Below are 16,250 nucleotides of genomic sequence, written 5' to 3'. Positions count from 1 at the left end.
TGGCTCCAAAGAAGTTTGAGAATTATTAAAAAGAAAACAAACAAAAAAAATATGTTAAATTAATCAAAAATGTCCTAAATATCAGTCAACATAAATAGAAAAAAAAAATGTGAGCAGTTACATCCAGAACGGCCAACAAAAAGCTGCAAATCGATGTGACTTTGACAGGAAATAAATGAATGAATGGTTGGAGGGAAGGACACAGAGAGGGCTGAAGGTCCTACATCCATGAGAGCCACATAAGGCAGAGGATAAAGGAGGAAAAAATTAGAGGAAAGCCTTCTTATCATCAATTTATGTTAAAGACCACTCCAGAGACAAAAAAAGGAAACAGTGCAAAAAAAATTATTTTCCGATTATGTGTAGCCACGTGGGCGATCGTGGCTCAAGAGTTGGCAGTTTGCCTTGTAATCGGAAGGTTGCCGGTTCGAGCCCCAGCTCGGAAAGTCTCGGTCGTTGTGTCCTTGGGCAAGACACTTCACCTACCGCCTACTGGTGATGGCCAGAGGGGTCAATGGCGCGATATGGCAGCCTCGCTTCTATCAGTCTGCCCCAGGGCAGCTGTGGCTACAGCTGTAGCTTGCCTCCACCAGTATGTGAGAGTGAATGAATAGTGGAATTGTAAAGCGCTTTGAGGGTCTTGAAAAGCGCTATATAAATGCAATCCATCATTATTATTATTATTAGATGCATGTGTGTCACTTATCTAATCTATAGTGTATACATAAAGGATAAATGATTGGTGTACAGTGGCATTTTCATCTTATCCCTTGCAACCCTCTGTCAATGAAAACAGATGTGCTGTGGCCTGTTAAAAATGGTGACAGCAGCCTTTCTCTGCAGGAGTCTGAGTTTGTGCAGACTGTGGTTTCTAACAAACAAAGAGAGCACATTTTGTCAAATAAAAGTGTGGCAGAAAGGCAGAGGACTTTTTCCAATCTCCAGAGAGAGCAATGTAATGTAGGAATTAGTAGGAATCCAACTAATTCACTTTATTTAAAAATGGATGTCATTTTTATGCCTTTATGCCTCGTTTCACCTTTTTGGTATATTATTCTCTGCTAGTGTTAATTCAAAAGATGTAAGCCCAGCACACGCATTTTTGTCACGCTTCCTTGAAAAGTGGATCCATTTTGCAGTCAGAAAATTGTCTCTTTTAAGAAATGCAGTTTGTTGGGAAAAGGATACAATTGAAACTTTAACGATGACAAATATATGCACAAAAAGGTGCTGAATGAAAACAGTATGAAATCATAAAGTTCCACCCATGAAAGTGAAATTGCACTTGGCTGGTGTCCCGTTATAGGTAGTCTTTAGAAGTTCTGATCTGCACTTGTGCAGTTCATTCTGGAGTCAAGAAGCTGAATTTCACTTTGGAGAAGTGAGTAATGTTGCAGGGGGCCAGATCTGTAATTTAGCAGAACTATGCATTGACAGTTTGACCCCAGGAAGGACAAATTTGTAATGCACATCACAGGGAATGTCAAAAACATGACTATCATCCTCTTGGTCATACTCCCAACCTAATGGACGGCTTTTGGGCTTTGGAAACTCCTTGTCTAAAAACAGCTCTTTGGCAGAAACCCAGCTCCCATCCTCACTGAAAATTGGGCCTATTTAAAAAATAAGTATTGTGTGAAGAGCAAACATGTCCAGGGGCATACATGTAAGACAAACTTAAACAGCAACACGTTGGAGCGGTCCAGAGATGCAAAAGGGGGCATCCTTAAGGGGGCATCCTATTTGCCTGAAATTAGGCAAATAGCAAGGTCTTTGTTTTTTCACACCTAGTAATTAATAGGATCATGAGAATTTTGGCACATATGAGCAAGTTTTGAATCAGGAAACTGTTGAGAAGGCCTGAAAGGTTTTTACCACTGGAAGAAAAAGAGCTTTACATAAAATGTTACATGTCAAAGTATCCTTTTAAGCAGTAATAAAGCTTGAATGGCTTCATCTTTTAACTGCACACTCAAATAATCTTTCAGTCTACAGGGACTGTAGCCGATAATAAGTCACAATAGTGAGTGTGAACATGTGAAGAGCTTGCATTAGGCATGAAGGAGAAAGTCAAAAGCGGGCGATAATGCACTGACAAATCTGAGACATGCTGTTCAGGATTTCCACTCAGAGGTGAGGACAGACTTCCAACCTTCTCAATGGAAAATCCCATTAACACCATAACAAAAAAGGCACTGTATCATATAAATTGATGTTATAATAAAGGTGACAACATTAAAACTGCAGTGCTCAGCTTGGTTAATGGCCTCATGTTGAAAAGTCTTGGCGTTCTGTGTAATCTTCAGTCGCGCACCATGAAATTTCTATACACCCATGCATCTTCTTGAAGTAAACACTTTCCTCTTAAACTTCAATTCGTCAAAACCAACATCAGCCCTCCCTTCCAAACAACTTTAAAATGTTAGTCATGGCATTACCTCACAAATGTAAAATCAAGCCTTGACTTTTAGAGAAGCCAAAAAAGAAACAGAAACCAGGCTCAAACAAGGACGACTTCTCGAACTTGTCATCGGCAGATCTTCTGATGCCGCACGATCGTTCCGAAACACATCACAGTCTCACCTTTTTTGCTGCTTTTCTTAAATCTCACCACCTATCCTCAGAATGCATGGGATGGAAGTGTATAATTACACAACACAATGAGAATCTATGAATAATTTAAGCGAGTGATAGAGCCGAGTAGGTTATGACTTTGGTATTGTTTAGTGCGCCTGATAGTAGGTGAAATGAGTTGGCAGACAGGGGTACTAATAATGTGGTGACAATTGGGTTGAATGTCTGGATTTTTGCTTGGCATGTCAATGAAAACGCAAACACACAGTGAATAATAAAAAAATAAGACAATGTAAAATCTAAATGATCCAACTGTAACCCTTCAGAATGACTGTCAAGATCTTTAAGTAGGAGGCAATACCAGAGACAGCAACCATGATTAATGAATATGGACACAAATGCTGTGGATGCTGACAGGATACAGAGTTCTCTGATATAAATTACCCTTCAAAAAACCGACACGCCTGTTCTTGTTTATCCCCGTACAGCCGTAAATATCATCCAAGAGCTCCACATTCTGCACTGCCTCTCTAAATCTAAGATGTTTTCGTGGAACACATTACACATCCACGCTCTGTATCTCACAATAAAATACTCTGCGGAAATACTAGACCTGCCCTGGACTTGCACAGTGCATACCCATCTATAACACAATGGTGTATCACATAGCCCAGAGTAATTTATCTGAATGAGTTACACCACTGGAATTAGCGAGCCCCCAACAGCTACTCGCAGGAGCTTTTTGGCAGGTAGTAAATGCTCCTCCAAACCTTTGGCAGAAGCTTCACGACTTCTGCATAGCAACAAAATTTTGCTTCAGTAAATAATCTGAATCACCGAGGCCTCAATGAAAAAAACCCCAATGTGAAAATGATACAAGCGCTTTGAAAAAACGATATTTAACATGTTCTCTCCTCGTGCCGCTGAACCTTAATTCACAGGTTCCAATTTCAAGGTTGAACTTGAGTAATCTCCCGACTCGGTGGGGAGCCTGGACTAGAAAAATCTTTTAACTGGAGGCCCAGTATGAACTGGCATTATCTGGGTTCCAGCGATACAAGCACAGCTTGATGCCCCAGTTTCAGAAGAGATGACTCTTCCCAGGATTAGGAGCGGTGAAAGCTAGCAGGGATTCCTGGTAGATGAGTAAATGCTTGCTGTCCAATCCTCTGCTTCACTTCATCTTCTCACTCAGCTCTTGTCTCTGTTTCAAACTTCCTCTGCTTTCTTCTTCCCATCTTCTGATTTGGCTCACTGTCCACTCTGTGTTGGCTTAATTTCATCCAGCTTCTCTCCTGTGCTCTCTCTTCCCTTCTTTCTTCCCTTCTCAACAATCTCTCTATCCGACTTCCATTCATCTCTCTTTTCTTTATGCTCTGTTTCATCTCATGTCTTCCCTTTGTCTTCTCTGAGATTTCTGCTTTTTGTCAATCTCTATTTTCATTGCCAACCATCCCCTTTCCCACCATCTCTGTCTCCTCTTTACCCCCTCTTAGCCTCTCATTTCTTAATTTTCTCATTATTTTTGTCCCTATCCATTTCTTTCCCTTTCTTTGTCCCCTACTTTCCACTTTCACCCTCTTCTTAAGTCGACAGTACTTTGTTACTTCCTCTCTCTTTCTTTCTTGCCCTTTTATCGTCATTCCTAGACTCTCTTTAATTTTAGTCTTCCTTCTTTTAAGTTGCTGCTTTCCTTTTTACAGAAAACCTACGGGCTCCACTTTGAGTGTTCAGGCCTTCACTAATACTCAGGATTTATGTACGACAACTGTTGGCTTGCAGTGTCACCACAAGATAACTACTGTGCTGTACATGAGAGAGATCAGTGGGTGTGTAGGAGTGTGTGTGCATTTAATGTCTATTCAGCACCACAGCATGCATCCTTCAATGTGGTCGGCGTCTTGTTTTGCACGTAAACTACTCTGTTCACCGACGTAACACTTAACCCAAATTCACTCTGGCTCCTTTTTTAAAAATGTTCTCTGCTGCTTTTCTCTTTCATCACACCTTCTGTTCTTATCCTCCAGTTTTAACATCCTTCTACCTCTCCTCTTCACTTATATTTTGCTCTTTTATCAAGTTATTTAAGTACGTTCGCTTGTTTACCCCTCCTTTCTGAGCGGTTTAGCGACTCACACCCCTTTTTTCTCTCTTTGCTTACCTGTGTAAGTGATGCCTTTTTACTTCATGCCTCATCTCTCTACTGCATTGCGCGTGTGTGTGTATATGAGAGAGAGACAGAGTGTGAAATCTCTCTTTAAGTCGACTGAATATTAAGAGTCTGTTGAAAAATCTGTCCCCATGTGCAGTCTGGTGAAAGAAGCCATAATATTCCACATACTTGCCAACCATCTGTGAAAAAAATATCACCATGAAATACTCAGTTGGGTAAATTCTGCAGCAGATGACTGACATTAAACAGGAAGGAAATATTAAATTCTGAAGACAGACACGTTCAAAACCCAGAGAAGTGTTAAGTGCAACGCAACATAAAATAAAATGTATTTTGCAGGAATAATTTGGTCTAATTCACCCAAGACACTATTACTAATATTGTGTTTGTCACGTTAAACAAAGGAAATTAGGGATCAGTATATCTGCCTAACATCAGTAACAGTCAATATTATGATTATATAGAGTATTGTGTCATATCTGCTGCAAAGATAATGTAATGAGTAGCTGATAAACTTTAACCTCCTAAGATCTGAGCTCTTGTTTCTCCTTGGGCCTGACAAACGTTAAAATAAGCATCATCTTCAACAGATTTTTCTTTGCCCTCCTATGGGGGGATAACTGGTTTCTTTTACAGCATGACACAACAAAGTCAGAATTGTTTAACAAACTGCAAAACGCTTTAATGAATGGAATGAAGTGTAAGGTGCAGAAAAACCAAAATGTGATGTAATGTGCACACGAGGACCTCAGGTCCTGAGGAGCTTTGTCTCATGAGTACAGATGGGCCAATAAATAACAATAAATGAATAAAGATGCAAACAAAACATTTTCGTATCACTTTTGGCCAAATCACGCTGGTCAAGGATTTTTTTTTTTTTTTTTGGTGTCTCTTGCTCTAGAGATCAAATGTGCTTTCTGATGGTCTCTGATGTGCTGAGGCCAGATATAACTGTAAGAAAAAGAGCTTGTCGCAGTTCAAGGACAATGCATTTTACACAGGTGCACGTTGTTTAGATAGATGTAATGCAATAACATTAAAATGACCACTCAAATGACTTTGGAGTTTGAGATATATTCACAAAGAACTTTATCATAGTTTATATATATATGAAATAATGTTGGCTCTCACAAAATTTCAAGTTACTCAGAGGTTTGCGTTACTATGTCAAAAGTTTGAGATATCTAACGTGAAATTTTGACTTTCTTCTGCCTGATGCAATAAATAAATGCAATTTAGTGGCAGAAACAAATTTCCACTTAATTCTTTTTGCTTCAGCATTTTATTTACTTCACATTCATGGTTAATTTAGAGTCACCAAACAAACATGTGAGTGCTAACCACCTCACCACTGTGGCACCATGAGAGCTACATAGAGAAGACTTAATAAGAAATAGTACATTAGATAGAAAGAAGGGTTATTTACACACACACCCAGACACACACACAAACTAAATTTCTGTAGAGCCCACGGTGCCAGGAAGAATCAACATGTACATGGAGTGGTATAATATGTGGAAACATCACTTTCATAATTTATCCTGAATATAATGATATGTGGATATGCTGGTTTCAACACTTGGCTTTCTCTGGATGTCTCCACAACCAGGCTTATTTAATTATTTACCAATGTAGGGCACCAACAGAGGAAATGCAAAAGGTTATACGGATTTCACCGTGAAATGCAGATAACCTCCCAGTGCTGTCAGCAGCTTACTGTCAGAGAAAATTAAAAATATTCCTTGTTGTATATTTTAAAAATATGTTGCTTTGCAGCAATTTAAATCCAAGCTCAGAATAAGGGTCAAAAGGCCAAAAACAGACAACATACAAGATCTGACATTTGATAATTGCATTCATATGAGCCCAGTTTCAGCAATGTTTGTGAAGAGTGGCAGTCCGAAAATTAGCACCTGCCCTTGAAATCTGATGATTATTCTAATTGTGTCTGGTTTTAATTAAGAACTAGAACTACTGTCAACCAGCGAATTTTAAGCATCAGTTTTTGTTATTTTGGAATGATATTTTTTATCATTATTATTATTCAGTAGAGTAAACAAGCTTCCAAGGTTAAAAACCATAAACAGGTGTAAATGCATGAGACAGAAAGAGGCAAAGACAAGGAAAGAACGAATGCACCAGGACAGAAACACCATGAATACATAACAAAAACCCAGGACCATGGTGTCATTTCACACAGTCCCTAAATAAACACGACTCTAGAGTTCAGCAGTAACTTTGACTTGAATAAAGAAACCCAAGCTTTGCACAGAAGATGGTTTTCTTTGGTAAATGAAGTTGAAATTATTATAATTACCCAAACTACTGCAATTATCTGCTCTAGTCCACAATAACTTGTGAAGGCAGTGGTTTTTAAACGCTACAACAAAAAAAGCTCCACATAAATTTGATCAGCGATTAAAAATAAAAAAGTGAAATAACAGTAAATAATTTTCCCTCAGCTGAGTTTCTCCATTGTTTTTCTGCTTGTGTCCCACCAATGGAGCCCAACTCACAGTATGAGCACACTGCAGTGTATTTTATTAGAACTGTAAAACATAGCGTTTGTATTCACAAGATTTTGATTTGAGTGAAGAAATAGAGGCGATTCAATGAAACTAAGTTGTTTGCTTGGTTTTTATCAAACTACTGCTGTTTTTTAAACATTATAACAACGTTATATTATTTCTGTCAAAGCAGGACCTCATTTACAGACCGCAGTATGTGAGTATCTTATCTTTATGTAAGTAATTTAGCAGATGCAGGAAGTCACCTGAATATGTAGTATATACCTAGAGACCACCAAAAGAAGAAAAATCCTCATTAACTCAAATTAAGATGCATTTACAATTTATTTATGTACAATCACGGAATATGATCTACGTGCTCTGTCGGTAACGAGGAGGTAAAATTAGAAAAACTCCAGCGAGTCACATCTCCTACAATCCAATGCTCCATTTAGTCTAAAGTGGCTGATGATTATGACAAGCTGGATTACCATCAGCAGCAGCCGCAGCGGAGTGACAGGGTGACAGCGGCCTTGGTTCAGATAATTTAACAGTTTTTTAAATTCAAAACAGGTTGTTCCATCTCATCCTCATTTTTTGTTTATGAATAAATGATTTCTCATCATTGGCTTCTCTCCCTGTTCATTATTTCTGAAATTATTGGCCCGCACTTTCACTCATACTAATTCACCAGGCTGCCCTCTAACACACACACATGCAGAGAACCCCTACACACATTTAGCATCTTTACAATGACTGGCTCACCCATCCACGACTGAATATAATGAATAAATGCTCGACTGGCAATAATTCCTATTTGTTCTAAAATGAGGTCAGAGTTCGGATTTAATCATGGCAGACATCCACCATCAGCACCATCTTTCCTCCATCTATTCTGCTTTTGCTGTACTGGAAGCATCTTCCCAGTGTCAGGTCATGGCTGGCATCGTCTTAGTTGGAGCAGAAAATAAAGTTTACATTTCCCTTTTTGTTACGTCTCAAGGTCAAGGAGAAAAAAGAAAGCCAGAAAAACAAAACAACAACAACAACCGTAATCTGCTTTGTTGCACACTTCTGCCTTTCTTCATTAGAAACAGTATCAGATGCTTTTTGCAAGTCTGACGGATGAGCATAAATCTACTATGTGCAGTAGAGACTGCATATTGTGTCCTAAAAACATACATTAACCACTAGGAAATAGTATGCCATCAAGAGGACATCTTTCAGCTCAACACCGGATGACAATGTCTGTGAGAGAGATTTATCTTGTCCTGAAGGATTAGTTCAGGTTAAATTTCTCTCAGTTTTTCAGACGTACTTAGCGTCACCAGCAGGGCCCGGTGGTCATTTAGAGAAATGAAGTGGTCACCAAAACTGTTGGACAGACTGCCACAAAACAGTGAAGACAATATTTATGGTCCTGTGAGGAGAAACTCAGATGTTTTGGATGATCTTGTTTGTTTTCCTTTAGTGCTACCACATAATTAATATCTTTAGCTTATAATGAAACATTTTCACTATGACACAGTACTTTGTGAATCTCTTGAGCAACCTGTCCTGGGTATATCCCGCCTCTCACCCTGTGATAGCTGGGAGAGACCCCAGGCCCTCGTGACCCTGAACTGGTTAAGCAGAAGAGGATGGATGGATGGATGGATGTGTGAGATAGATGAACCAATGTTGTGTTTAAACACAACAGAAAATGTATTTAAAATTTTAAATTGTGTCTTTTTTGATACTTTGTTACAAGCACTCTGTTACAAGAACACAATTTGTTTCCCATATTTTTGCAAAAGATAACACGGTTTGACAGACATAAATTAGTGTTTTAGCACCAACAAGATGATTTAAAGAGCTGGAAACTTGGCATATTGTGGCACAGTGTGCATTTCTCCTCGAAAAACCTGAGTAATTTGGACAAGAGGAGGACAAAAGAAAAAGCAGCTGGCCTAAAAACTATTTACAGCAGATGAAAAGTATCTGAAAGTTCTGTCTTTTAAGAAATAGCAAAAAGAGATGCATCTGGCCCTTGAGTAGATCCATCTAGTGTTCACTAAAGCCTCATCAAAAATGGTCTCAGTGGATGAATGGCTGTCAAGAAGCCATTCATAATGAAGGCGGACAGGAAGAACAGGGTGAGGTATGCCAAATTACACAAGAACTGGACTGAAAATCAGTGGCAATGGGTCTGATGGAGTGATGAATCCAAATCTGAAATTTTTTATTCAAATTATCATCAATATGTTCAGACGAGGTCAGGAGAGAGGTACAACACTGAGTGTCTACAGCCATCTGTGAACAATACTGTACTTAAAGAATCTACTAGAAAGTTTGCCTGAGAGGCTGTGTTGAGGACTAAAGGTGATCATAGCAAATGTTGACTTTCAGCGGATTAGAATTGTACCTCTCTGTTTTATATACCTTATATACTGTATTTCCTGGCTCAAGCACAGTGCCATACTTCTCTAAATTCTCTAACTGGCCTTCTAGTGCAAACAGTAGCACAAGGTTTCTATTTATCAAATCAACTGGTTAATTTAAAAAATACCTGCAAAGCTAAAGACATCTGCCAGAACTTCAGCTAAAAACTAATTAAAAAACCCAATATTGCTTTACAGACATCATCAATTTAATGTTAATGTTATCAGTAAGTACAGAGTAAGCCTACATCTGGACAACAAATGTGACACGTAACTCTTATTGGGTATTCACTGGATACAAATCTTACAATAAGCATATTTTTGGAGCAGACTTGTAGCAGACTAAAAAATCATGAGTACATAATTTACACCATATCAGTTTCAGCAGTAAGCTGTCATTTCATTGGTCTCAGAAAAAGTCACTTATGATGTAACTGACACTAACTTTTTTAAAATGTAAAAACAAGCTATACAATCACTGATATTAGTTTTATTTTATTCCAAAATAATAAACTAATATTAAGCAACAATGAGATTAGAGTATTATTTTCTGATAATACTGTTGAATGTTCAATAATTTTCTATAATTCTTGCAGAAAAAGAAAAAAAAACTTGGTGGACCGGTGCCCTCATTAAAGGGACTTCCTGACAATATCCAGACGGTTGCTCTGTACATACAGACATCCTGCATGGGAAGGGCACATGCTAATCCTCAAGCTAAAATCCCCTCTGACCAGATGTTGCAGCTTACAGGGACAGACTGGGCACAAAATTAATGGCTATCACATGCTCCCTAATGAAGGGATTGAACAGGGCACAGTCCTGTAGTGTCTGGGAGGTCGTCCATGTTCTGCTGTGGTTCACTGGCATCAAATTAATTGTGTCCCACTTCTGTCTCACCTCTTATTTCTGTCCGTCTGCAGTGAAAAATGTGACCTATGGAACTATCGACACTGCAGAGAAAGATCTTTGACAAAAGGAGGCGGCGGTGGGGAATGGGTGAGGCTGACATAATGATAAACATACAGAGCAGGATGATGGAGAAGGTGTGGGAGAAAGAGAGCATAAGAGAAAAGAGTGACAACTTATCGGCAAAATTCCTGTTTTCATTTTAAAGTAGTTGCTATTTATTAGGGATTCCCAATGGTCAGATACAAATAGCCACGTGCTAATCAGTTCCAGTTTTAAAAGATTAGCTTTTAAGCAAAAGCTATGTAACCTCTGGAACACCACCCAGTGATTGACGCATGTTTAAGGTGGAATTCTTTTAATGTAGCTGTAAAAAGCAGATCGATAAAGGGATCGTGACAGATGTGGCTAATGAATTTTGAACGTCACAACCTGGAAGGAATATGAGCGGCTCACCCATACACACCCATACACACACACACACACACACACAAACAAAGAACATTCAACTAAATATTTCATCTTCCCTCAGGGTCATTTGAATATGATCACTATCTTGATCGTGAAAGGTCTGACCATCTGTACAAGCTTGCTAAATACACATAAACAGAGCCAACTTATGCACAAAATCCACTTAAACACACACACAGGCACACACACACACACACACTCATCCACTGCATCCATAAGACTGAGTATAGAGCCTCTGGATCCATTAGTCATAATAATCTACCAGTAATGCATCCTACAGCCATAGAGGAGATATCAGGTGGTAATATTTACCATCTGAATACCAATGAAGTACCACAACATGAATAACCTCATCGAAAAGGACTGGCTATCTTATAGACATGTTTAAATGTTTTCACAGGACCACACAGAGTTGTGTGAAAAACAAAGTACACCCTATGATTCAGCAGATTGTAGAGCCACCGTTAGCAGCAAAATATTTTTTTCACTCATTCTGTTAGAGATCTGCTGCTGTGCTTGGGATCATTGTCTTTTTTCATGACCCATTTTTATGCTTAAGCTGTCGGACAGACGGCCTCACATTTGACTCTAGAATACTTTGGTATACAGCTCAGTGACTGCAGGCTGCCCAGCTCCTATGGCTGCAAAACAAACCAAAATCATCACCCCTCCACCACCGTGCTTCAGAGGTGGTATGAGGTGGTATGCTGGTTTGTCAAAAGGACATTGTTACAGAAGTTTTGTGGTTCGTTCAGATGCAACTAAAACTAAAGCTTTTGTTGTTGTTGTTGTTCTGTTTGTTTGGGGGGTGGGGCTTGCAGTTTCTTTGAGAATTGCACAGTCGGACTTTGGGGTGAATTTACTTGGAAGATTGTGAGACTGATTGCTCCAGACCAGCCAACTGCCAAAGCTTCTGCTTTTATAAAGGTGCTCAGACTTCCTGATGGTCACTTAATGAAATGTATTTGGTTAGCGGGACCTTGATGATATTTACGATCTTAATTCCTGTGATGTACTTAGTTTTCACATGACAGCGAAGAGTCCTGTGGAAACTTTCTTTCTGTTTGTTTCCCTGAAGCCAATAAAGTAAATGTATCAACAGATATTGGGGAGGACGAGCAGGAAGAGTCTCAGTATCATTCAAAAACACACACTGTTTCATTTTAACACAAATATGCTGATATATCCTCATAATGATAATAATAACACATGTTCAAGTGGATGCCATTCAGATACTTAATGTGATCAAAAATATGGCACAAATCGGACAACAATGCACATTTTGATGAAACTCAGGTTTGCTGAGGTGAAGATAATTGCAAAGCATACTGGAGTGTTATATACTGTGCAGCACATCATGCAGCAAATCATCCCAGCATGAAGCGCACTATTACAACGCTTTTATTAAAGCCCCTCTGAAGCGTGGCAGCATCAGCAACGGGGTGGCAAGTGTTGCCATGCTGCCAGGGTGAGTCGGCATGATGATATGAAGGTGATATGAACTAGAGCATGATGTGATTGGACTGAGCCCGCACGTCAAACAGCGAGATGATGAAGGGGGGGATGAGGGAAGAAAGGCGGAGGATGAGAAAGCACAGAGAGGTCAGGTAAGAGAAGGGGGGGTGGGTGATGTGGAGATAGTGGAGGTCAAACAGGTAAGAGTAAGGGGATTGGATGGGGTGACCTGATCGGGGGGATAAGGGAAATGAGAGAGCAAGGGGAATTGGAGAAGAGGAAAATGTGCTTACCTTGTCCCTGTGCCTTACTGGGGTAATAGGAAACAAGGGCCAGTAACACCAGTGGAGCCCACAAACACCAACTGATCTGCCCCATTGACAACATCCTCACAACCAGCAGTCTAGACCTGCAAGGACAGAAAACAGATCAGCAAGAAAGAAAGAAACAAGAGGGGAGATTTAACTCCATGAATGTCACTCGGCCGCAGGGCGACTCAATGCTTCAGTTCACTGATCTAGAATCAGTTATTTTGTTTAATATCAACTTTTTTAACAGTTACAGAGCAGAAGCTTCACAGTCTACACTGACCACAGAGCTGCAGCTGAGCCTCCCGCCTACACAAAACGAGCCAGAGGCAAAACAGTGGAGCACTTTGTTGAAGAGAAGAGAAGAGAAGAGAAGAGAAGAGAAGAGAAGAGAAGAGAAGAGAAGAGAAGAGAAGAGGTCAGACAGAGTGACAGTCAGTTTGATTGACAGTCCAGAGAGGGAACATTTCACAAAGCCATTGTTCAACCAAAAGAGCAAACACTTCTTCCCTATCTCATCTCCTCCTTTCACCCCTCACTTTTTTGTTCTCTCTCCTCCACATTACCCCTAACCCCTTGCCTCCTCTCCCACCTCTCTGCCACTCTTTAGTATGAGCACTGATGGACACACACAGATACCTTCTGATTTTCTCTTTTAGACCCACCTCACTACAGTCACACGTGTAGCCGCATGGATTAAAGGACATGTGAGCGAAAGAAGAAAAAAGTTCTTTGATGATGATCGATCGCTCTGTGGTGTTGAATGAGCAGCAGGTCTTTCATTCAGACGTTGTCACAGAAGCAGAAAAATTACAATGCAAATTAATAAGAATACCGAAGAATGGGGGATTATTTGTCCTAGTTTTTCACACTTATGGAGAGGGATGGAAAAGTGAAACGACTTAACTTATAATAAATCTTTCACACACACGTACACACACATAGACACACGCTGACAATGCAACATTTTACACACACAAAAACTTCGTCGGGGCTGCTAAAGTAAGATGATTAGACTCAGAGGGAGCTTAAACGGTCCTCCCGCGGTCCTATGAAAAGCAAACCTCTATATAGGCACCAAAGTTCCCCTTGTCTCCGTATTGGATTGATGGTGATGATAAACCGTCTTTTAATTCGAGGGGAAATTTTGCAACCGGTTTAGTGCTTTAATTGAAGACCAGACAAAAGGCGTCAACTTCAATCAAATCTAGCAATTTGTTGCTTGATTTTTTTTAGACAAATACTAAATATAATAGGAAAGACCGAGAAAGACACGCGGATCAGTTAAGAGTAAATAATTTTAACACATCAGGAGTAAAATACAAACTGATTGTTTCGTAGGTGAAATTTTCCTTAGCTTAAGATATTGTTTTTAAACATACGGCAAATTACTTGTCTATTTTCCACCTGCCCTCATGCCCGCAAGTTTGATTTCATGACCGCAGCATGAGTGCGTCCCCGGTGATCATGCTCAAGTGCTCCCGACTGATTTAATTTAAGTTTCTCAGGCAGATTTCACTCAAACTATCAGACCTATTCAAATTAACCGATTTGGTCGAAATACTCCAGCGCCAGCAGCACACCTGAGACCGACTCAGTTGCCCGCACAATGAATGAAATCGCCTTTCATACCTCTCCAGTCATCAATTCAAAGCGTCCTTTTATCCCCCAAAGGAAATCCCGTGAATACCAAAGACCGCTCCTGCTTCTGCCTCCCAAAGGCTTCCTCTTTCTTCTCACTCTTTCTTCCCCTCTTCCTTTCTCTCACTCCTTCTCTCCGGATACAATTCGTTCAGTCCGGAGTGGGTGTTTCTCTCCTCGTTATTCAGCCATCCCTCCCTCCGGCTATTCCTCCCTGTCCCAACCCTTTCCTTCACCCGGATTCATCTCATAGAGAGAAAGAGGGAGACAGAGAGAGAGAGAGAGAGAGAGGAGCGAACCAGTGGCGCTGCGCAAAATCCTCCGCTGCCAACCTGCAGGTTTTAAATCGGCTTCAGCCCCTCAGGGTCCCTTATGTGCGCCTCCGCGGTCACGACGGGACTTGTCGTGGAGGACGTATCTGTAATCTGCGGCTTTAAAGGACCCACACGGTTATTGTGTGTGCGCGGTCTTTTTTCTTCTTCATACTTGTAGGGGGAAAAAAGTCAGTCTGAAAAAGGCTCTGTGCGCTCAGAGCAGGTGTCTGGCCATGCCCTGCTGCGCTGCCAGCTTTGATGTTGAAGGCACAATGACACAGGTTTTCACCTCAGCTCAAAACTGGAGTTTAAAAGAAAGAATCTGACAGGAACCATATGGAACATTTTAGTTTCACAGTTTCACTTTATTGCATCCATAGGCCTAAATGTTCAGCTCTGGGTTCGTGAACAAAGCTTGGAAATCACTTGAAATTCTCAAATTCAAATACGAGCTCAAGTTCTTCTGTGTCAGAAATTTGTATCTAGTACAAAAGATTTTCAAATAAATAAGTGCACAATGTTGGCTTAATCTAATTATAAGATTCTTAATTGTTCCTAACCTAAGACAGCGTCTCCCAAACCTCTGGGTGTTGACTTAATTTCAAGTTTGTAATGTATTATTCTTCAGTCAGCTAGCTATTGGAATTAGTTATCCAAAATTGGATCCAACTTTAAAATGCCAAATTGTGTAGTTCCTCTGATGGCCACTTGAGGCCGACTAAAAAAGCCATTCTCTATAGACTCCCATGTTAAAAACCCTAGTTTTATCGAATTTCAAGCAAGTTTACAAGCATGGTACAAAATAGTTTTGGCCTCTATAAATTCAATTCAGTTCAATTTTATTTTATTTTATACCACCAGAGTAAAGACCCTACACTCATACAAATAATCATACAGAGAAAAGTTCCAAAAGTCAGATAACCCCCTTTGAGCAAGTTCTTGGCGACAATTGGAGGGAAAAACTCCCTTTTAACAAGATGAAACCTCTGGCAGAACCAGGCTCAGGAGGGCCAGCCATGTGGTGGCCATTCTCCCCTCACTCCCAAACATTTGGGGTTGAGGAAGACAGGACAAAAGACATGCTGTGGAAGAGAGCCAATGTCTGAACTCTCAACTATGAACTGTTGGTGCCATTTGAAGCATTAGTTGAGCTATTATATGACTAATAATATGGCTTACTGTAAGGTACTGACCTTCCAAGAAGTTTGTGCTTCAGTTTTGTTGAGTGCAATTCAAGTATTTTAGTCTTTTACTTGGAACTAATTACTAATTTGGAGTGATTCTGTGAATTCCAACCGTATGGTTTATGACTGGCCTTCCAGCTTAGCAGATAGCATAGCACTACACCCTCTTGTGTCATACAGTGGACTTTAAAGCAGACCACAGTCCACAGTGTGCAGTATGGGTTTTTTTTTTTTTTTAAGTTTATTTAACAGATATTCTTGTCAGCAGGGAAAGAGTGTGAAGCGGGGAAATCA

General features: G+C 40.1%; 1 protein-coding gene across 4 annotated transcripts in view; it reads right to left on the bottom strand.

The window, feature by feature from the left end:
• Nucleotides 1-14,925, bottom strand: part of LOC100699146 (collagen alpha-1(XIV) chain) — a 152,154-nt gene extending 137,229 nt beyond the window's left edge. For 2 of the 4 annotated variants that reach the window (XR_003222272.1, XM_019364636.2), the window contains exons 1-2: nt 14,450-14,778; nt 12,803-12,918 (exon numbers count right to left, since the gene is read on the bottom strand). Coding sequence is in view for 3 of the 4 variants with exons in the window: in XM_019364636.2 (XP_019220181.1) it covers nt 12,803-12,896 (94 nt within the window). In the remaining variant the exon portion in view is untranslated. The other 2 variants (XM_025911718.1, XM_025911719.1) reach the window with 2 other exon arrangements.
• Nucleotides 14,926-16,250: the final 1,325 nt, after the last annotated feature.

The sequence above is a fragment of the Oreochromis niloticus genome, linkage group LG11, assembly GCF_001858045.2.
Source record: "Oreochromis niloticus isolate F11D_XX linkage group LG11, O_niloticus_UMD_NMBU, whole genome shotgun sequence".
NCBI lineage: Eukaryota > Metazoa > Chordata > Actinopteri > Cichliformes > Cichlidae > Oreochromis > Oreochromis niloticus.
This window is presented reverse-complemented; position numbering and strand designations above follow the sequence as displayed.